Consider the following 23,415-nt stretch of genomic DNA (forward strand, 5'->3'; position numbering starts at 1 on the left):
AGAGCGCACCCCCAGATGAAGCTTTCATAAAGTGCATTTTATGTTAGTTCCACCAGTTCTGTGACATTTCTGTGAGTTTAATAAGGTTTTAACCTATAACATGTCCGCATTTTGTTATATTTTGCTAGAATATCTTGCTCAAAAGGAAAAGTCACTGAGTTTCTAATGAAAATGCATTATTTCAAAGACATCAACAGGTGTATACAACCACTATACACCGGATTAAAAAATAATAATTACATTCTGAGTTTATGAAAACACCTTTTCAATATATATCCAATTCTTCTTTACTTAAATCAACTATATAATAGACGACAAAATTCTCTTCACACTCTTTAATATGAGTTTGATGTACATTGTAATTATTTTTGGGGAAAAATATTAATCGTTCACATACATTTTAAACTGAAAGCGTACATCAAACCTAAAACGAATCGATTGATTTCGATGCATCATTTCACATGAAATCACTGTAAATTTTATTAAATATATAAAAATTGCATTAAATAGAACTACAGTAGAAAAAAATATATACAAAGGACCAACATTATTTTATTTAATTAATGACTTTTACTTTGAAAAACCACATAGGGGTTGGATCCCAAATGGCTTCCTACCCCCTCGAGTAGTGTATTATATGAGTTACGAGACTCCGGCTTTTACGTGAATATTATACACAGTGTCTCCGACATGACCAACGTGACTGAAGCCCACAAATTACACATATCATGCAGTGTTAGGGTGCATGAATCATTCAATAAAGACCCACGCAGTGCACTAGCTAGGGAGTAGGGAGCCATTTGGGACTCAATCCAAAGTAACTGGCGTTACCGTTAACAGCTGCCCTGTCCCTGCCCTGTGCCACTGCGCATGCGTGGACCATGTTTATTCTCCTTCAGTGTCCTACAGTGTGTGCTATAAGGCAGTAAATCAGCGTTAATAGGTTTTCCACAGACGAGCAAGACCTTTTTGCGAGTTTCAGCCACTTTTGCAGCACTTTCACTGCAGTTCCCGGTATGCAATTCCCGTTGTTTACCACTAGGAACTTAGTGTTATGCTTTGTACTCACTGTAGCCGGGAATTAGGTTTAAAATGAGACCACTTATCACAGACGCATGGTAAAGTTAAGACGTAATGAAAGATGCGTAGTGAGCTAGCCGTTCGGTATGGAAAGCTTCTAGTCAGTATACGATTGCCATCCGATATTACATTTTGCAGCTTCTGCAAACCAAGTTAGCGTTAACGTATTCGTTGAACTCGTTTGTTTATCTGGAGCCTGTTATGTGTTTTATAATATACAGCTCTGGAGCTAAGGCTGCTAAGTTTGGATAGGCGAGGTATTTCATTACTATATGATAATATGTAGCAAGCAAGCAAACAAACAAATAAGCAAGTGTTCCAGTTTTGTAGCAATGACTGAACTGGAGAGCATGCTGTGTGACAGAGTGGTGGGTGTAACTGCTGTCAGGTTAATCCAGCTGAGCTGCATATGCCCAGCTTAAAGACAATTCAAAGTGGCATTGTTTTTACACTTGGGTTTAGACCAAACATTGGGGTCTGCAGCACATGGATAGACACTAGCTGAAATTTAGAGAATGTAGTTTTTCCTGCAGTAACAGGAAATTTTTTTTGGGAGTAAGGCTTTTCACTGGACGTTGGGATATTCCTGTGAGGATTTTATGGCATTCAGCCATGAGTATATTAATGGAAATGTAATATTCCCCTCTACTCCAGGCTACATAGCCTTTATGAGCTTTATATCAGTCCACAGTGGGTGCACCTTAAACCAGCTGAATTCACTGATTATAAGCAGTGTCTAGAAACCTTTGGACATAGTGTTTATGTAAACATCTAGGTATCATTGATATATAAAAAGAAAGAGTTTTACAGGATATGTACAGTATTTGGATGAAGTATTTTAAAGCATAAAACATATTTACATGCTTCTAAATATAGTTAAATTACCAGTCTCTTTGTTTCTTTTTCTATAATGTATCTCAAATGATGTCTACTTTGTTCGTACGCAGACTGGAAGCCTGTCCTGCAAAACAGGATTTATGAGTTAGCTAGAAAACTAAGGACTGAGGACTGTCCAACAGAAATGTCCCTCAGTTCTGTTCGTCTTTGTAAATTTGATGGCTGAACTGAGAAATCTGGTGATGTGGAATACCCCTCAGGACACGTTATGACAGTGGTTCATCCACCAACCCTCACTGCCATTCTCCAACTACACCTTGCCCCATTAGACTTCCAGCTCTCTGTTACTTTTTTAATTTAATGAACAAGGACCCTTCCTCATCTACTTTAGTGCCCTGTAAATTGTAAATGGTTTTTTATGCGTTTAATCAAACTGTTTTATTAACGTTTACAACTAACACATATACCATTTAAGCAAGGACTAAGTTTAAATATGGCTAAAGCAGGTTTAAACAGACAACTGTGTCTGCTAAGGCGTATTCAGCGCCCACTTGCGGCCGTCATTCGTATAAATGCTGCCTAATGACAAAGATTTACAGAATCGGAAACCTCAGAAAAACTACCAAAAGTACTGTAACGTATTGAAGTATTTTATATATTATATAATTAATAATAAAATAACATTATAGATTATATATATTTGTGTGTGTATAATATATAAATAGAATAACAATGTAGATTAAAAAGTACATATTTTTTAATAAATATATGGTTGGAATCCTGGTGTGCATCATTCGGTCAAAATGTATCTCAAATACTTAAATACACAAAATGCCTAAGTCGCTCACCTGAAACGTCTGGGATTGATTTGTGTGTTCTTAGCGCTTAAGAACAAATTTTGTGATTTATTGGTTCATTTGACTATCTAGTGTTAAGAGTAAGGCATAAGAAAATTTTCAGTGATCCTTATATTTAAGTCAGATCAAAAAAAAAAAAAGGTCTTGACCACAAATTTAATTTTCATTCATTTTTCACTTGGTTTATTTTGGATTATTTAAAGAACTTGTTGGTATTTATCCAGTGCTCCAAATGTTAGTGGAAAAGTCCTTTTCAGAGATGTCTCCTGATTTGCATGTAATATTCAAATGATTAATTCTCTGATGTCACTGCTTCCTTACTGGCTTTGTTGACAAATAAAGATCAAAGCTATGATGTATTTGTACTGCATTTGTTTTGGGTTTGACAGCGAGGAGATCTTTGGGCTTTCTCAGCCAATGTATTTGCAACCAGACCAATGTGATTTGAGGTTATGAACTTAGGAGTATAGTCTCTCAACCACAAAATGCAGGAAGAAGTAGTAATTAATCAAGAAATATTTCCTGAGTACTGTTGCTCTAATATAACTATCCAACAAATGTGAGAGAGCTTGTTTGACTGCTTGGTTTCGATATGCTTTAGTTAGAATTGCATCTCACACAGTCCTGTAAACTACACAGAAAAAAAAATCAAAAAAACTTGTAGAAACAAGTTTTAATGCTACTACTACTAATAATAATGCATTATATTTACAAAGCACTTTCAAGAATCCATAGATGCATACAATTTAGAGTACAACCGCAGGCCGACAACATAATAATACAAACATTTATGGCACTGAGAGGTTAAATGCCAGGGAAAAATAGGTGAATTTTAAGTTGAGATTTTAAAGAGGACAGAGAGTCTGTTTTGCTGATTTTGCACATCTATTCCCTAAGGCTTAGAATTTCTGCAGATTCAGTGATCACTCAAACAGTTACAGAAGGACATCTTTTAGTACAAAGTCAAATGTTTTGATGTAGACGAATGTAGTTGACAACATTTATTTTGTGCTAGATAAAATGGCTGTTCCTCCTTCATACTCTGACCTTGGCAAATCAGCAAAGGACATCTTCAGCAAAGGCTATGGTAGGTGAAATATAGAGCATGGATTTGAAATTTAGTCTGTATTTTACATTTGTGATTTTTTTTTAAACCTTGTGTCATATTTTTATTTGTTTTTAGGTTTTGGAATTGTTAAGTTGGACCTCAAGACCAAATCGCAAAATGGAGTGGTGAGTTAATGGATTCTGTTCCTCTATTATGTTTCTTAACTACTCTTCCTGTTGCTAGTGGTTCAATTTGTCTTGGGAGTTTCTGGTTTTCTGAAGCCCTGTCCAAACCTGATCTGGTTATTGAAAATATCTCCATCCACAAAAAACACAACAGCAATTTTAAAAATGCACACTTTGGGAAAAGAAAACGCATACCACCTGAGTGATGTCCTTAACACTAGAAAACACTTGCCATTAATCAGCAATATTGTTTTCTTATTCAAAATTGCCCTAAAAGTTGTTAGTCTGACCTGGCCTGGTCCAAAAATCACTGTTCACAGTAAGGATTGGATAAATGGATTCAAGAGTACTGTGCGCAGTGCATCTTGGCCCTGCTGCAATGCAGTGTGCAAGTAAAGCAAAATTCAGCTGTAAACATGTAATCAGTCCTACAACTGCAGCTCAAACAGATGCAACCTCGTGGTTCTTCTTGTTACTTTGGATGGAAGCTCTGTAAATAAAGACAAAAACATGAAGATGGAAGGCTTGGAAAATTTAAAAAACTGACATAAAAACACTGTTTTCGTGTGGCTGTGAGGCCAAGATACAGTATAAAATGAAATATATGTTTTGAGTGGATTGGGCCTGAGATGAGCTCACATAGACTGCAGTCTTCACGAATATTTAAAGACACGAATTGATCTGGGAAGCAACATTTGAATACATTTTTATGGGAAAGATACTTATTTTGATTTATAATCAATTATGGCTGGACGATATGGCCAAAATTCATATCACAATATATTTCTTAATTTGGCAAATACGATATAATTCCAATATCGATATGAAAAAAAAAAATCCACTGGAAAACTGCCAAGACATTCAAGAAAAATGACATCACCAACATAAACCTCTTGGTTTTGTCAATATTAATATTTTTTAACTATATTTTAAATTGAGTGCTGAACTCACGACAGTGCCCTATAATGACTGTCATTGAAATATTGAAAATGTGTTTAAAAATAATATCATTGTTTTTGGAACATTATATGTTGATATATATATAATATGATAAATATATATTGAATTATTGTCCAGTCCCATAATCAATAAAGGTAAAAACAAAAATAATGAAGATGATGATTGCAAGAATGGTTTGGATTAAGTTTGGTTTTGAAATCTAAAATGTCTTTAAATTTTTGCTGTTTTTTCCATGTGAAGGATTTGACCTGAATGGCCCACAGTACACATGCAATTAGGCACCTTGTTATGTTTTTTCCATAAAACCTCCACATGTAAGAGCAAGTGATGATGTTCAGTTAATTCTCCATTTTTTGTTTGTCTTGTTTTTTTTGGCGACTTGATGGCAAATTTTAGATGGTAAGGTCAATGTGTTACTGCATGCACGATGCACACAGACCATTTGTGGAGTCTTCTATGTTTATTCATGTAGTTTACCAAACATGTTCCAGTTTTGCCATAATTGGTGATTTTGTCACAGTTCTAAACTTAGCTTCATATTATTTTTATATCACATTTTTATCTCATGTGAATTGCTCCTCATCATCTTTTTGTAAAAGGTATTTGTTTTCTTAATCATCTCAGTAAAAATGCTCTGAATTTTTCTTATGACTGACTCCAGGAGTTCAACACCTCTGGTTCTACTAATACTGACACTGGCAAAGCTGGTGGGAGCTTGGAGACCAAATACAAGATGAAGGAGTTGGGTCTGAATCTCAGTCAGAAGTGGAACACTGACAACACTCTGGCTACAGAGCTTTCTGTAGAGGACCAAGTACGAACATTTCTTCTTCAAATCACCTTTTGTTATGTGATGCTTTATGAGCCCTTTAACCGTAAGTTGTAGTTATACTAGGGTGACGCACAAGACCTTGAGCAAGTTTTCTTTTCTCAACAGCTGGCAAAAGGGTTGAAAGTGTCTCTCGACACATCCTTTGTACCAAATACTGGGTAAGGTATTTATTTATTTTTATTTTATTTATTTTTTTTTTTTAAACTCCATCGTAAATATATTTTACAATTGTTTTTGTTCTGTACTGTACGTTCCTTCCTCCTCCTACTACAGCAAGAAGAGTGGAAAACTGAAGACTGGGTACAAGCGAGACTACATCAACCTGTCCTGTGATATTGACTTTGAAGGCCCAGTGGTGCACTCTGCGGCAGTTCTGGGCTATGAGGGTTGGCTGGCTGGATACCAGTTGGCATTTGATACAGCCAAATCCAAACTAGTGCAGAACAACTTTGCTCTTGGATACAAGGCTGGAGACTTCCAGCTTCACACCAATGTGTAGGTATCAAGAAGCTGGTTTTATAAATAAAATGGCCTCATGATGGAAGATAGTGTGGATATTCAACCACATTCTTCACCCCATTCGTACCTCACCCAAAATGATGATGATATGAATATTCTTGTTTGTTTGTCTCAGAAATGATGGGACTGAATTTGGAGGTTCTGTGTACCATAAGGTGAATGATCAGTTGGAGACAGCAGTCACTCTGGCCTGGACTGCTGGCAGCAACAATACACGCTTTGGCGTCGCTGCCAAGTACCAGCTAGACAGTGATGCCTCTTTGTCTGTGAGTGCACTTATCATATTCTGCTGTTTAACAAGACTTAATGACTAATACTTATTTGTAAAGAAATCCAGAATTTTTTATGGTAATGTTGTTTATTTTCCTCATGAAAAGATGCAACTGCAAATCCAGAAATCATCATAGTACATAGCAAGTAACACATTTGGTTCTTGTGAATGTAAACACGCCAACCTGCTGTTACTACAATATTTAAAGCCTTATGTTCAGCATGAAAAATCTTCCCTCTAGCGTCTCCTGTCTAGAATTATAAGAAAGTAATGTCATTGACTAATAGCTTGTCTCCAATTTTGCACTTGCAGGCCAAAGTGAATAATGCCAGTCTGATTGGAGTTGGCTACACACAGAGTCTGCGACCTGGTAAGCACTGCCTTTTGGTTTGTTTGACTCCTTTTTTGACATTTCTCATTAGTTTAAGTTGCCTTTTGCCCTGACACTTAAGTCTATGATCATATTAGAATCAGGTAACAAATCCAAACCCTAAAATCTAAAAGCTTTTAAACCCACTTAAGCACAAACCAGTAAAAATACAGTACAGGTCCAGCTGATATATTCTAATGTAAAATTTCAAGGGTTAATTTTTTCCACATATAATTTTCTTTGTACTATCTTACAATCTAAGAGTATTTTATAGTTTAAAATGCATGATCTCCCTGTTTCTACTTTCATTTTCCTTTTCATTAGTTCCAATTATCACATCAGTGCATTTTGTAGTTTGACAATTACCGTGTGTAGTCCTTGTGTTGCTCTGTATCATTAATAAATCCCTTTCAACACATTCTTCAATTGTTGTGACCCCACAGGCAGATTTGGGCAAAGTACAGAATGCCATGTAGACATAGATACTCCTGGTGAAATATTACTCCAGTACAATTTTATTTTTATTTTGGTATCATTGTTGCCACACAACTGATAGTGGTCATTGTAGGGAGCATCCCATCTGAACTGTGGAGTATCCTTGTAATATGTTTATTGCCTTAACAAATGGACTCATTGTGTTGGTTTAATTCACCAAAAAAAGGCAGTGACTGGACTATTATGCAGAAAACAAAACAAAAACATTTTCCAGATATTCTATAGAAGCACTGATTATTCAGGCATATTTAGTTATTTCTGGTCTGGATGTTATGTAGTTATTGCTTTTCTTTTGAGCAGATCATAACCTGTAATATTTTAGAGCTAGATTTAGCTGGATTACTGTTGTTCATTTTCAGTCACAGGGCTTAAATAGAAAAAGGTAATTTCTATGATTGAACTGAATGTATTAGTGCTAGGTCATGTAGCAGAAAGAGAACACACACCCAAACCAACATTTACAACTTACTACTATTAATGTGGAACATTGAGTGCAGCACAGACAGATCTCACAGCCCCTTTTCCTTGATCTTTAAGGTTTCTCACAATATGCGGCACAGCCAAATAGAAGAATTTCCATTTTGTTGCTTTATGTTTTACCTGTTGGAAGTTTACAGTGCTCGTCAACCACCTCTGCAGTAGTAGTGGACCTCACTTATTCCAAAGAACATGAAACTTAGCTTACCTTAAGGGCATCTTGTAGGCCTCTGTCCTATTAACTTTACTGGAATTCACAGTTAAAACCAACATTACCAATGAATTGGTGCTGAGGGCCATAATGTCTCCAAACTCCATTTCCGTTTCCTCATTATCAGACCAATCATCTTTATTTTCCTTTGGTCACCCCTTTCAGCAGTAACAACAACGTTTTACAAACAAAATGATTTTATCAGTTGCAGTTCTGACTGTTTTCGCAAGGATTTTGTACTTAAGTCATCGCACATGCCAAGACCTTTCAAAACTGCCTTTCTGATTTTGCAAGGCAGACAGAATAGCCCTTAAAACCACTGAGAACCAGCCAATGTACTGTAAATCTAATAAAACTTATTCTGCTTGTAGTCCATCATTCCGTTTGTGTGGCTGTGTATGCTACCTTCCTCGCTGCTCCCTGCTCCTGCATTACTGTTGCGGCATTATCAATATTATACCAGTATTATAAAGTTGGGTACTGTGGCACCAACCCACTTCTTTATTTCTTCAAGCTTCCTATATTTGAGTTTTGAGTAAGATTACCCAGATTTTAGGCATAAAAAAGTGTCTAAATTATAATGGCCCTATGTTCAGATTGGTGTTAAAAAGACCAACACCCATAATATTGCTGACTAGGTTGGTTTTACCTCTATTACATAATTTAACAATACTAAAACATATATCTTTGAAAAGAATTTAACATTTAACATTCATTCAGCTAATTATTAGTAAACGTATGGAGTGGATTCACAAAGTACCTGGCATCCGTTAAGTTACTTATGAGCAAATAAAACAATTTATCATATCTGACCCTAAATTATAGATGTTCTTGTCAAGACATGTAAACATTTAATTCCAGAAATAATTTTAAGGAAAGTTGTCCTAAGCAAAAAAAAAAAAAAAAAAAAAAAGTCTTAAACCATTTGGGACATCATACACTCATCCCACCACAGCACTTTCCCACAGTCCTTGGGATAATACCATAAACACTTCTGAACCAGGAGAAATATTGGATATTGTACCATTCGCTGATAAAAGTCTGGATGGTCCCTTTTGTAGTTGACACAGAGAACTTGATGTTAATTATTCCAGAGCACAAGCTGAAATATAAACTCCTGAAACTACAGCACACATTTTCATTCTTTTGGACCATCTGAGAGGCAAAATCCTTTTTTGCATAGTATTAAAGTATGGCTTGCATTTCTTAATGCAGTGGCAGGCTGTGATAAATGGCAAGATTTTTCTGAAGTATTCCTGAACATGTGGCTCTTCATTACAGCAGCATAGCAGTTTTTAATGCAGTGTCGCCTGAGGGCACAAAGGTCACACTGATTCAAAACAGTGTCCAGTCTGGCCTTAGACAGTTTGAGATTTCTGTCTAGATTATGGTGAGTGACAACACATCATTAAGTGCAAGACTGAGCCTTTGGTGACAACCCTTTTACCTTAGTATTTACCTGCTTATTGTGAAATGTTTTTAAATCGTGTTTCCAGAATATTCTATAAACATTTCACTCTGGTTTTGCCCATGTCTGATCTAGTTTGGAGTGTGCTGCAAGCATCAAATTCTAAAATTGTATATGTTTACAAAATATAGTCAAGCTGGTCAGTGAAAAATTTGACATATTTACTTTGTACATTTGTCTGTTAAATAAAAGTTCAAGAGAATTCACAAATCACGGGTTTCTTTTATTTCATTTTACAAAATATCCCATACTGATATAAAATGTATCAGCAATTGACATGTTAAATATAAATGCATCTACATATTAAATATAATTTTCCCTATTTGCAAATACATTCTAAGAAATATTTCATATTTGTTTGGACAGATTTTGCTCATTTTTACCTGGAATGTAACACAGTTCTAAGAGGTCTGTGCTTCAAGTCTTAACCTGTTCCTGTTTGCCTTTGTTTAGGAGTGAAGCTGACACTCTCAGCACTTGTTGATGGCAAAAACTTTCACACTGGAGGACACAAGGTTGGACTGGGTTTTGAACTTGAAGCGTAGATGGCCTCATCCATTGAAAATGAAAAAGAAGACCCCTCACAGCCTTCCCGCCACCCCAGTGGTATATTTCCTTGAATACTCCACTGCCCTGTGTATGCCAGCTAGTGTATGCACCTTCAAAAGTGTTGAAAAGTGAAGAAATGATTATTCTTCAATGGGATGCACTCTTTGTTACCTCAGCTGACCTTCTTCAGTAAATGTTCCATGGTGACAAATGGTCCAGAGATGGCAAGAATGTTTAGAGGCACATGTTTGTTTGTAAAACCTGCAAATACACTACTATAAAGAAACTTGATGTGGTGAGAAAGTGTAGCTGGAGCCTTTCTGCATCAGTTAATCTAATTAAAAAATATTTATGTATCCATGGTCTTTGATAAAACATCCAATAGGAAACTTGAAGTGGTCTACAATAAATAAAAAGTGGATCATTCTCTGGTAGCCAAAACACATTTTGGCGCGGCAGGTCAAACCCACATTGATCAGATTTACCCTCATTTATTTTCAAGAGGATGTTATCAAAATTCATCAAAGACACATGCTTTCTTCTGAAAAACCTTGATTATTTAAAGCACTGGAGAACAGATTCTGTTGTTTCATAACACTTTGTTTATATATTTTGACAGATGAAGATCAGCTCACATTTTCAGCCATTCATATCGAAATCCAAATCATTCTACAAATCTCGTAACTTTTCTCACAAGTATATGCATAAACCCTAAACATTTCCTGCTTTCTCTGTACACTGAAGGTCACACTCTAGAATTCATGATAACATACGTCTGTCTCTCTGTACGGGGTCTCTGTGGTGTAACTGCTGGGATGCGTAGGCCTAATTGTATGGGTAGGGGATTTTAGCATGAAAACCTGTTATGTAATCACGTAGGACGCTGCTAGAAAAGCACCTAAAGAGTAAATTATGCATTCTAGAGCTGGAGCACTGACTTATAAACACACCAGTGTGTAGCAAAAGAACACAGAATTCCTTAACCAGCATCCTGCAATAAATTTTTGCACTGTTCAAGAGAGCCGATGAACATCTTGGGTTCATTTTTGTTTGATGTAGTCAATGTGTTGTACAGATTCCTAATCTCTTTACTGTAATAAATTAGTCATTACTAAGCTAATTTTACTATGGGATAGAGAGGCTTTGTTGTTGTTGTTTGGAAATAGACAATTTTCCAATAGACTTGACAAATTATAATAAAATAATAATTAGAAAAAAGACAGTACAACATTCATTAGTAAGCTAACACAGAGATAACTGCAGAGCATATAAACATAATTTAACGCCAAATATTGACATGATGCAAAGATTCAAGTATGAATTGAGGGTAAAATTCAGGCAGGCAAATGACAATTGTCCAGGTAAGTATTCTGACAAACAGTGGGAACCCAATGCAAAAGGGGTTAGATACCTGACAACCCTAGAATTTACCAAAACAAAGATAACGCTGAATTTTTTCACCTCACTTTTTTTTTCAATATATTATTTATCTCCCGATATAGGCACAGATATCTCATCACAGACACTGACCCAAGTAAGAAGAATCTGTATTATGTTCATTTATTCATTCATTCTGTGTAACCTCTTCATCCTGATCAGGGCCCTGATGGGTCCAGAGCCTATGTGGGATCGCTGAGCTCAAGAAAGTAATTCATCCTGGACCAGCGGTGGCCAGTTCATCACAGGGCCTCACACATTCACTCATACACTCTCAAAATCTCTCACGCACATACCTGTGGGCAATTTTACACAGCCAATTGAAATCCCAACATGTGTTTATTTTGGATTTTGGGAGGAAACCCATGCACACTCTGGGAGAACTCTTCACAGAGAGTGACCGGAGTTGAGGAAATTAACCCAAGACCCCTGAGATCCTGGAGCTATGTTGCAGAAACACTACCTGTAGCGCCACCATGCCACCCCAGTAATACACTGATAAGTTAAAATATGCAGCTCCATCCTGTGAATGTTTAAGACAAACCAAAATCAAAGTAAACAAAACAAGTCTAACACTGTGTGTGAAATGAAGTTCAACATTTTCCACTTAAAAAGCTTAAAAAAAAGTATAACAGGAAAATGAAATGTTTCAACACATTTAACATTTGTAAGATTCCTATTCAGAGATGCAAAAGTAACAGGGTCATGTAAGAGTCTTCCTGCCACTTTCACCTAGTACTGGTCTCAATTTCAACATGTTCCTCAAGTAATGCATAAGCAACTGTCACTATCATGACTTCAATAAACTTGGATTTGGCTTCACAGAAGGTTCACTTTTGCCACCACCTGTTTACATCCAGTACGTGAAAACTCCAGTTCACTCACGGAATAGTAAGACAGCTCCTCAGCTAGTCTTTCTACATGGGAGCGTTCTGGGTAGAATCCCTCTCTGGACATCTCGTCTATGAAACATTCTATCACGTGAATTTTCTCCAGTAGTGAGAGAGGCAGCAACTCTCCCTCCAGCCACAGCAAGTGGTGCTTTTTCAGTTTGCTGAGTAACAAAGGTTTCAACTCCTTGCTCAAGCGTGGCCGGCCTGAAACAGCAATGCTAGAAGAGTTCTGCAGGACAAACTTTGTGATCTCCTCATGCTCTAGGTTACTGATGAGGATGTAGATGGCATTTAAGTATTCATTGTTGTCCCGTGTGTGGATAAGTGTGAGCACAGTGTCTAGCAGTTCCCTGGGCATGTGCTCCATTTCATCGAAGATGAAGATAGGGATCTTCTCCTCTTCTTCAGCTTGGGTGACCATCTCAGAAATATGAGAAGTTAGGGTTTTGCTGCAGTGCGGCAGGTCTCCTTCTGATGGACAGTGGTGAAGCACAAAGTACTGCAGGACCAACTGCTCTCCAACTACAGAACGAAAGTGCTGAGCGAGAAGCCTGCCAAGGTGACTCTTCCCAACACCGGTGGGACCAAGTAGAGACACCACCAGAGGTTTACTGTGGACATAGGTCGACAGATAATCTTTTAAATGTACCAAAAGCCCCTCGGTTACCTCTTGCTGTCCAAAAACTTCCCTTTTAAGGGTTTTCTCAAGTCCTTCCAAATCATACTTAAGCACATGGTCATCCAAGTTCTCAATGGCATTGTAAATCTGAAGGAAGACAATGACGCACAGCAGGACCAGGCAGTTCTTGGCCCGGCTGTGCTCCTTGTTTTGTGGGACACGCCGGTTGCAGTTGGGGAATAGGATGCGTCCCTTTTTCCTTTTCCTTTTCTTGCCTACTATCAAGGAATTGTTGCTTGCAACCCCATCAAATGTGAAGATCTTGGGGCTGGTAGAGCGTGGAGGAGGGAGCAAGGGTGTTCCACAAAGTGCAAGTTCCATTCGGCGCTTCTTCATTGCTTGGTACTTCTGACGAATCCTCACCACAGCTCGCACAGTTGAGGAGAACTGGTAAAATGTGAGTGGCTCCCGACTGCTCTTCTCCATTTCTCCGTCTGATAAAGTCTCCGTAAGGTCTTTGTCTCCCATCTGTGAACAGCAACAGTAAATGAATATGTCATGCAATGGCTAAAAAAGCAAACAGTATGGTGAACAAACTAAAAAGGTCCATTCTGAAAGAATATAGACATCTGTCAGCGGATATTAATAAAATAAGCTTCAAATGATAACCATAACATAATGAGTAGCTGTGAACTATTCCTTATGATAGCATATGGTTATCAGTATTTTACTTGTCTTTCTATTATTGTTTACACAGAACATTTCTGTGGTATTTTACACTTATTTTTTACAGAATAGAATAGGATTTCAGATGGTAAATCATATTGATTGATATCTGTATCAGCCAAATAGGTATCAGCAGAAAATATAGGGTTGGATATTAGTGGAGAACATCCAATACATTTATAATGTGCTCTGTAAGGGACTTGAATGCACATCTAATGACTTTGTGGGGTTGACCAATATCTGGTTTCTGCTGAAGCATTCAAAACGGAAGGGAAATTTAGACAACATTCAAATGAAGGGTGTCTCACAAATGCAAAATTCACACCTATTTTCTGACACTCACTCCACCTACTCTGTGGTATTCTCTTTCCCACGCCCCTTTCTAGGAAGATTTGCCTCAGGATCAATGACAGACTCTGACCTTTAGTAAAGACTAAAATGACTCATCCAAAATTAATTATATCAGTACTAAGGATTCAAGCTGTAATTAAAAAGTTTTAGTCATCTGAAATGGTTTTCTCACATAATCATCCAACAGCCTTAAGGAAAAGGTAAATGTATTTTCAAACTCCTGTAAAAGAGCAGCAGGCTCATGTGGGTTAGCACTGTGTCATTTTTATGTGGGTCCATGCAAATGATAGCTTTTCACATGAATAACATTTGCAGTAGTAAACAAAAGGCTCAAGGTCACAGAAATCCGTATCACATTCACATCACAACAAGGCCAGTTACGCAGGTTAACACAATGAAATGAATGGATTCAGATTGGGTTGCCATTTTGTGGCTTACTAATATTACATTTGCAAAAATAAATGTAAAGCAAAAATAAATGACAAAAAATTTAACAACAGGTTAAATGTACATCTGTTTCACAAAAATAACTTGAAACATTTCTGAAATCTACATAGAGCTGATCATAAACATCTTTCTTACAGGTACTATACCAATGTAGCTACAGTTTAACTAGAAATATTAATTAAAATGTTATTTTTAATGATATTGAGTGAATATGAAATTATTTAAAAATTAATTTACTTTTTGTAAATCATTAGAGTGTTCCGATGCCTTTAGCAAGGATGCTATTTTAATACATTTTTTGTCTGATAATAAACCTATTAGTAACCACTTTTTAGGTGGAAAACATTGTAAAAAAAAGGAAATAAACAGTAAAATAAAAAATGAAGATGAATTGAATGAAAATGAATTGAATTACCACAGATAATCATTTGAAACTTAAGTTGTTTAGATTTATAACAAATTCTGTAATGCAGTTCACCTTCTCACGAATTTGGAGACATTTTTACCTTTTTACCTAGTAGTAGGGGTAGTCATTAGCAATATCTTCATTTCGGTTCATGCTTTTCATCGTTTGGTGTTCTCTCCTTTGTCTGAAAAACTCCAGATGCCTCGGCCATGAGCGGAGACAGAGAGAAATCCTAGCATACCAGACCGAGACTGTTTGTTTTTTTTACTCATTTACAGACACTGGCGCTTTGTAAACAAATCAGATGTTTTCAACACACAAACAACCTGCAGAGCTAGCAAACAATAAGGAAACATCTAATGAATTTTATAAAAAGTGTTTTTTGACTACAATCATGAATGTCGCCTTTAATACGTGTGATTTCTTAGTTTAGTGGGTTTTTAATTTCTAAACATTTTTTTGTTTTTTGCAATTTTGTGGTAACCGGTAGAATGTATTTGTTTTTCGATACAGACATGTAGACAGTATACACTTAGATTTTGAAACATTCTGTGCCAACAGAGCAGGTATTATTTGGCTGGGGGAATCATCCTGAACACTGCAATGGCACTGATGTGGCGGTGGTGTGTTAGTGTGTACGGTGCAGGTATGAGTGGATCAGACACAGCAGTGCTGCTGGAGTTTTTTCTGTCAGACTGAAAATAGTCTACAAACCTGTAATACCCAGCCAAAAGTATTCTGTGACCACGGTAGAACGGTTAGAGGATGACCAACACAAACTGTGTAGCAACAGATGAGTTACTGTCTATGAATATGCATCTAAAAGTGGACCAATAAAGGGAACTGGAGTCAAGCTATCCGCACTTTGGAAACTGACGGTCAAGCCATCCGCACTTCAAATCCGAATGCACGTATAGGCGCGTCATTACGGTTTTTCATTGCGGAGAACACCACATCCGCTTTGGTACAGATAGAGAGTCTGAAACACGCGTTTGAGCAGCGATGTCTCTGTTACTAAATAAATGCATGCAATGCTAAAATGGACTAAATGGGCTAAAATTAACAAGCCATTAGGAATATATTTCGTTTTAAATCTCTTTAAAGGGGCAAAACACGCTTTGATTATTTCATACATTTACGTATTTTTTTTTACTTTTCTATAAACACTTAACTGGCTTTGAATAGTAATCCTGGTGGACATGTAGAAATACAGATTACATTTTACTGTCATTAAACAGAGGTAGCTCACTGTATAATATTCTCATGGATTTATACTGAATACCTACCAATATGGATTTCTCAAAAACTACCCATAATGCCTAAACCGTTCCACTGTCATTAAACAGAGGGACCTCTTGGTTATTACCTGTATGATTTTGGTAGAATTTCACTGTGTACTTTTCTCATAAACTCATACTGAATATTACCAATATGGATTTCTCAAAAATTACCCATAATGCCTAAACCATTCCACTGCCATTAAACAGAGGGACCTCTTGGCTATTACCTGTATGATTTTGGCAAAATTTCACTGTGTACTTTTCTCATAAAATCATACTGAATACATTCCAATATGGATTTCTCAAAAATTACCCATAATGCCTAAACCATTCCACTGCCATTAAACAGAGGGGCCTCCTGGCTATCGGCTGTATGATTTTGGTGTAATTTCACTGTGTACTTTTCTCATAAACTCATACTGAACATTTACCAATATGGATTTCTGAAAAATTACCCATAATGCCTAAACCATTCCACTGTCATTAAACAGAGGGACCTCTTGGCTATTACCTGTATGATTTTGGTAGAATTTCACTGTGTACTTTTCTCATAAACTCATACTGAACACTTACCGATATGGATTTCTCAAAAATTACCCATAATGCCTAAACCATTCCACTGTCATTAAACAGAGGGGCCTCTTGGCTATCAGCTGTATGATTTTGGTAGAATTTCACTGTGTACTTTTCTCATAAACACATATTACATAAGTATTGATATGGATTTCTCAAAAATTACCCATAATGCCTAAACCATTCCACTGTCATTAAACAGAGGGACCTCTTGGCTATCAGCTGTATGATTTTGGTAGAATTTCACTGTGTACTTTTCTCATAAACTCATACTGAACATTTACAGATATGGATTTCTCAAAAATTACCCATAATGCCTAAACCATTCCACTGTCATTTAACAGAGGGACCTCTTGGCTATCAGCTGTATGATTTTGGTAGAATTTCACTGTGTACTTCTTTCATAAACACATATTACATACGTATTGATATGGATTTCTCAAAAATTACCCATAATGCCTAAACCATTCCACTGTCATTAAACAGAGGGACCTCTTGGCTATCAACTGTATGATTTTGGTAGAATTTCACTGTGTACTTTTTTCATAAACTCATACTGAACATTTACAGATATGGATTTCTCAAAAATTACCCATAATGCCTAAACCATTCCACTGCCATTAAACAGAGGGACCTCTTGGCTATCAGCTGTATGATTTTGGTAGAATTTCACTGTGTACTTTTCTCATAAACACATACTGAATATTACCAATATGGATTTCTCAAAATTTTCCCATAATGCCTAAACCATTCTACTGTCATTAAACAGAGGGGCATCTTGTCTACCAACTGTATGATTTTGTTAAGATTTCACTGTATACTTTTCTCATAAAGTCATACTCAATATATACCGATATGGATTTCTCAAGAATTACCCATAATGCCTAAACCATTCTACTCTTATTAAACAGAGGGACCTCTTGGCTATCAGCTGTATGATTTTGGTAGAATTTCACTGTGTGCTTTTTTCATAAACTCATACTGAATACATTCCTATATGGATTTCTCAAAAATTACCCATAATGCCTAAACCATTCCACTGTCATTAAACAGAGGGACCTCTTGGCTATCAGCTGTATGATTTTGGTAGAATTTCACTGTGTGCTTTTTTCATAAACACATACTGAATATTACCAATATGGATTTCTCAAAAATTACCCATAATGCCTAAACCATTCCACTGTTATTAAACAGATGGACCTCTTGGCTATTACCTGTATGATTTTGGTAGAATTTCACTGTGTACTTTTCTCATAAACTCATACTGAACACTTACCGATATGGATTTCTCAAAAATTACCCATAATGCCTAAACCATTCTACTGTCATTAAAAATAAAATAAAATAAAATATCAAATAAAAAACTGAAAAGTGGGGCATGCAATATTATTCGGCCCTCTTAATAATATTGCATATTTTATTTTATTCACGATTGTGTCCCACTTGTTGTTGATTCTTCACAGAAAAATTCAAATTTCATATATTTATGTTTGAATCCTGAAATGTGGCAAAAGTTTGAAAAGTTCAAGGGGGCCAAATACTTTCGCAAGGCACTATATATTCTGCTGTTGCATCAGTGGTCTCTTCCCTACAGTTACATAAGTATGGCATGCTGTACTCTGGGTTGCTCTGTAGCGGATGGATGCTCTCATTTGATTGGTTGTCATGTAGGTTATGTTCAAAAACATAGACAGCTAGGGTTAGTTTCCAACCAATACCAAACCACCTCTAACGCCCCCAACTCCAACATCCTGACAACTTGAACGTTAATAATTATCAAAATTATGAAGAACTTGAATTACTGTGTATTTCCAGATTCTGTTTAAAAACAGCTGTGCAGTCTGCCTTCCAAGCATCACAGAAAAACAACTGTAACTCAAATGCTTTTGCCATATGATATGAAAATGCACAAGGTCCTTTCCCATGGGCTTCAGAAAATATCTTTCTTATCTATGCGAAGCATATACAGTGAAATTCTGTAAAAATCATACAGCTGATAGCCAAGAGGTCCCTCTGTTTAATAAGAGTAGAATGGTTTAGGCATTATGGGTAATTCTTGAGAAATCCATATCGGTATATATTGAGTATGACTTTATGAGAAAAGTATACAGTGAAATCTTAACAAAATCATACAGTTGGTAGCCAAGAGGTCCCTCTGTTTAATGACAGTGGAATGGTTTAGGCATTATGGGTAATTTTTGAGAAATCCATATCAATACTTATGTAATATGTGTTTATGAGAAAAGTACACAGTGAAATTCTACCAAAATCATACAGCTGATAGCCAAGAGGCCCCTCTGTTTAATGACAGTGGAATGGTTTAGGCATTATGGGTAATTTTTGAGAAATCCATATCGGTAAGTGTTCAGTATGAGTTTATGAGAAAAGTACACAGTGAAATTCTACCAAAATCATACGGCTGATAGCCAAGAGGTCCCTCTGTTAAATGACAGTGGAATGGTTTAGGCATTATGGGTAATTTTTGAGAAATCCATATCTGTAAATGTTCAGTATGAGTTTATGAGAAAAGTACACAGTGAAATTCTACCAAAATCATACAGCTGATAGCCAAGAGGTCCCTCTGTTTAATGACAGTGGAATGGTTTAGGCATTATGGGTAATTTTTGAGAAATCCATATCAATACTTATGTAATATGTGTTTATGAGAAAAGTACACAGTGAAATTCTACCAAAATCATACAGCTGATAGCCAAGAGGCCCCTCTGTTTAATGACAGTGGAATGGTTTAGGCATTATGGGTAATTTTTGAGAAATCCACATCAGTACGTATGTAATATGTGTTTATGAGAAAAGTACACAATGAAATTCTACCAAAATCATACAGCTGATAGCCAAGAGGCCCCTCTGTTTAATGACAGTAGAATGGTTTAGGCATTATGGGAAATTTTTGAGAAATCCATATCAGTACATATGTAATATGTGTTTATGAGAAAAGTACACAGTGAAATTCTACCAAAATCATACAGCTGATAGCCAAGAGGTCCCTCTGTTTAATGGCAGTGGAATGGTTTAGGCATTATGGGTAATTTTTGAGAAATCCACATTGGTAATATTCAGTATGTGTTTATGAGAAAAGTACACAGTAAAATTCTACCAAAATCATACAGTTAATAGCCAAGAGGCCCCTCTGTTTAATGACAGTAGAATGGTTTAGGCATTATGGGAAATTGAGAAATCCATATCAGTACATATGTAATATGTGTTTATGAGAAAAGTACACAGTGAAATTCTACCAAAATCATACAGCTGATAGCCAAGAGGCCCCTCTGTTTAATGACAGTGGAATGGTTTAGGCATTATGGGTAATTTTTCAGAAATCCATATTGGTAAATGTTCAGTATGAGTTTATGAGAAAAGTACACAGTGAAATTACACCAAAATCATACAGCCGATAGCCAGGAGGCCCCTCTGTTTAATGGCAGTGGAATGGTTTAGGCATTATGGGTAAATTTGGAGAAATCCATATCAGTACGTATGTAATATGTGTTTATGAGAAAAGTACACAGTGAAATTCTACCAAAATCAAACAGGTAATAGCCTCGAGGTCCCTCTGTTTAATGGCAGTGGAATGGTTTAGGCATTATGGGTAATTTTTGAGAAATCCACATTGGTAATATTCAGTATGTGTTTATGAGAAAAGTACACAGTGAAATTCTACCAAAATCATACAGCTGATAGCCAAGAGGTCCCTCTGTTTAATGGCAGTGGAATGGTTTAGGCATTATGGGTAATTTTTGAGAAATCCATGTTAGTAATATTCAGTATGAGTTTATGAGAAAAGTACACAGTGAAATTCTACCAAAATCATACAGGTAATAACCAAGAGGCCCCTCTGTTTAATGACAGTGGAATGGTTTAGGCATTATGGGTAAATTTTGAGAAATCCATATCAGTACGTATGTAATACGTGTTTATGAGAAAAGCACACAGTGAAATTCTACCAAAATCATTCAGCTGATAGCCAAGAGGTCCCTCTGTTTAATGACAGTGGAATGGTTTAGGCATTATGGGCAGTTTTTGAGAAATCCATATTGCTAAGTATTCAGTATAAATCCATGAGAATATTATAGTGAGCTCCCTCTGTTTAATGACAGTAAAATATAATCTGTATTTCTACATGTCCACCAGGATTACTATTCAAAGCCAGTTAAGTGTTTATAGAAAAGTAAAAAAATACGTAAATATATGAAATAATCAAAGCATGTTTTGCCTTTTTAAAGTGATTTAAAACGAAATATATTCCTAATGGCTTGTTAATTTTAGCCCATTTAGTCCATTTTAGCATTGCGTGCATTTATTTAGTAACAGAGACATCGCTGCTCAAACGCGGGTTTCAGACTCTCTATCTGTACCAAAGCGGACGTGGTGTTCTCCGCAATGAAAAACCGTAATGACGCGCCTATACGTGCATTCGGATTTGAAGTGCGGATGGCTTGACCGTCAGTTTCCAAAGTGCGGATAGCTTGACTCCAGTTAAAGGGAGGTGTTTCCTTTGTTTAACACAATGGAATACCACAAAAGAAGAACTCCAGCAGCACTTTTGTGCCTGATCCAGTGCAGCACTAACACAAAAGCCATGATAGTGTCACTGCTCTGGTAGTCCTTTGGGGATCGTGACCATTGAAGAACTGGTTGAAAGTGGGCCAACAATGAATGCAGATTAACAGATGAACTCATTTGTAATTGTAGAACTACAAAAGGGCCCTGCAGTGGAGCTGAGAAAATGGACGAGGAGTAGTACCTACAATTTGTGCGAGTATTAGGAAGTGAACTTGCATTTCCATAATAAAATGTAGTGTATTGTTAACAGGGATAAAAAGCACTTCGACCAATGTAAAATTAAAGCGGGGAAAGTGGTTTTGAGTCACGCTGAAACGTGTCTTCCCGAAACCTGTACAGTTTAACAGTGTCTCTCCTGAGCCGAGGGAATGTTAGCTACAGCTCAGTCTTTTTCCTCCATAAGCGCAGACAAGAATTCCACGCATTCTGTCTTTTTTTTTTCCTTTCTTCCCCCTCCCTCAAAAGCCCTCTGCCCATGAAAGATATGGTTTCCTTCCTGGATGTCCTGTGTTATGCAGTAAAGAGAAATTCACGCATAACACGTCCACTTTAAACGCGTCTGAACGGCTCAATTGGGAAAAAGTGGGGAAAACTTACGTGGAGGTGCTGCTGAGTTTTGCATTTGCTGTTTTCACTTGCTAATTTTTTATTTTTATTTTTTCTCCCTGAAGCTGACCTAAAAAGACGGTCTTCGCTGCTGCTGTGACCTACCGTGGCTACGTTTAAGCGCTCGGCTGCTCTAGATAAACCCCATGTGAAACGGGAAGTTGAGTTAGTGAGAGAGAAAGATGAAGACAAGATTGTGGCCACTGTAGCAGTGATGTGGTAACTGCTGGCGGGGAGAGAACAACTACACAGCACTTCCAACACATGCGAGCGCACGCAACGCTACGAGTAGAGATTTCACTTACCTTTAAGTAATCACTTCAGTCAAATGGCTTAGGTTTAGCCGAATCTCAAATTTCTCAGCCAGCGTGGACAATCGTGCAGAGCGGAGTAAACGCAGAGGAGGTACTTCAGACCAAATACTAGAAGATTCAGAGGCACTGAGCTCCTCCTATCTCTTCTAGCCCACCCAGCTGGCAGAGCTGTCAACCCTCCTTCCTCTATTCTAAAGCACCACACACTCACTCTGATGAGCATACTTAATATTATCTCTCTTTTGGCTGCAGGTGTTCAGTTAAAATCACTAAGAAAGTCTCAGACCGGTGAGAACTTCACTAAAACTGGATTGTTTTCTCATACAACCTAAAGCCATTTTGAAGAACATACCATACCTTGAATGTTTTCACGTGGCACAATTTGAAAGGTATGCATCCTAGGAGTACTTACAAGTCATGTGAGCTCAAAATACATCCCCGAGCAGTTCCATGGAAGGTGTAATGACACTTGAGTAGGTCTGAGAGCCTATATATTGAGGCCATATCAGTGCTGAGAGATCACCAGGGTGGAGCTTTGCCTGGTGGTTTAGAGTTTCAGGAAAAGGTGCTGTGAAAGAACTAGGCTGATCATGCAAATGCCCCTGATTATCCACATTTGAATATGTATGGTACGTCTACACACAGACAAAACTTGGTTTCTTGAGTGGTCTGAAATACCTGTAAAACTAGATGCTAAATAACTTTAGAAGAAGCAAAGAAATTGAAAAGGAATATATATATATATATATATAATTTTTTAATAAAAATCTGATAGGTCTGTGACATTTGTTGATTTAATTTTACACTGGAGCCACTATACACTTAAAGATGATAGATCTATATGGTTCTTTAATAAGGGAATGGTTTTAAATCTGAACCTTTTTCACATCACATGGTTCTAAATAGCAGCTTTTAGGAAAGGGTTGTACATTGCTCCAAAAATGGTTCCTCTGTTGTTAAAAGCAATAGAGGAACCATTTTGGTGCCGTATAGAACCCTTTTCTGAAAGGAGCTATATAGAAC

General features: G+C 36.9%; 2 protein-coding genes across 3 annotated transcripts; one reads left to right on the forward strand and one right to left on the reverse strand.

Moving 5' to 3' along the window:
- Positions 1–877: 877 nt before the first annotated feature.
- On the forward strand, positions 878–11,206 carry zgc:56235 (Voltage-dependent anion-selective channel protein 2-like). Its single transcript, XM_066650693.1, has 9 exons — positions 878–1,014; positions 3,790–3,861; positions 3,958–4,007; positions 5,629–5,781; positions 5,905–5,957; positions 6,073–6,294; positions 6,434–6,584; positions 6,902–6,959; positions 10,064–11,206. The coding sequence occupies exons 2-9, from the start codon at positions 3,795–3,797 to the stop codon at positions 10,153–10,155; spliced, it is 846 nt and encodes a 281-aa protein (XP_066506790.1). The 5' UTR covers positions 878–1,014; positions 3,790–3,794; the 3' UTR covers positions 10,156–11,206.
- Positions 11,207–11,254: 48 nt separating this feature from the next.
- On the reverse strand, positions 11,255–22,840 carry tor4aa (torsin family 4, member Aa). 2 transcript variants are annotated; one of them, XM_066650692.1, is made up of 2 exons: positions 22,805–22,840; positions 11,255–13,636 (listed from the first exon to the last, which is right to left on the reverse strand). In XM_066650692.1, exon 2 carries the CDS (start codon positions 13,634–13,636, stop codon positions 12,416–12,418), a length of 1,221 nt encoding a protein of 406 aa, XP_066506789.1. In that variant the 5' UTR covers positions 22,805–22,840; the 3' UTR covers positions 11,255–12,415. The 2 variants fall into 2 exon arrangements, with proteins under 2 accessions (XP_066506789.1, XP_066506788.1); XM_066650691.1 differs by lacking the exon at positions 22,805–22,840 and adding an exon at positions 22,384–22,564.
- Between the last annotated feature and the right edge of the window lie 575 nt (positions 22,841–23,415).

This window comes from Hoplias malabaricus, chromosome 18, assembly GCF_029633855.1.
Source record: "Hoplias malabaricus isolate fHopMal1 chromosome 18, fHopMal1.hap1, whole genome shotgun sequence".
In the NCBI taxonomy this organism is placed as follows: Eukaryota; Metazoa; Chordata; class Actinopteri; order Characiformes; family Erythrinidae; genus Hoplias; species Hoplias malabaricus.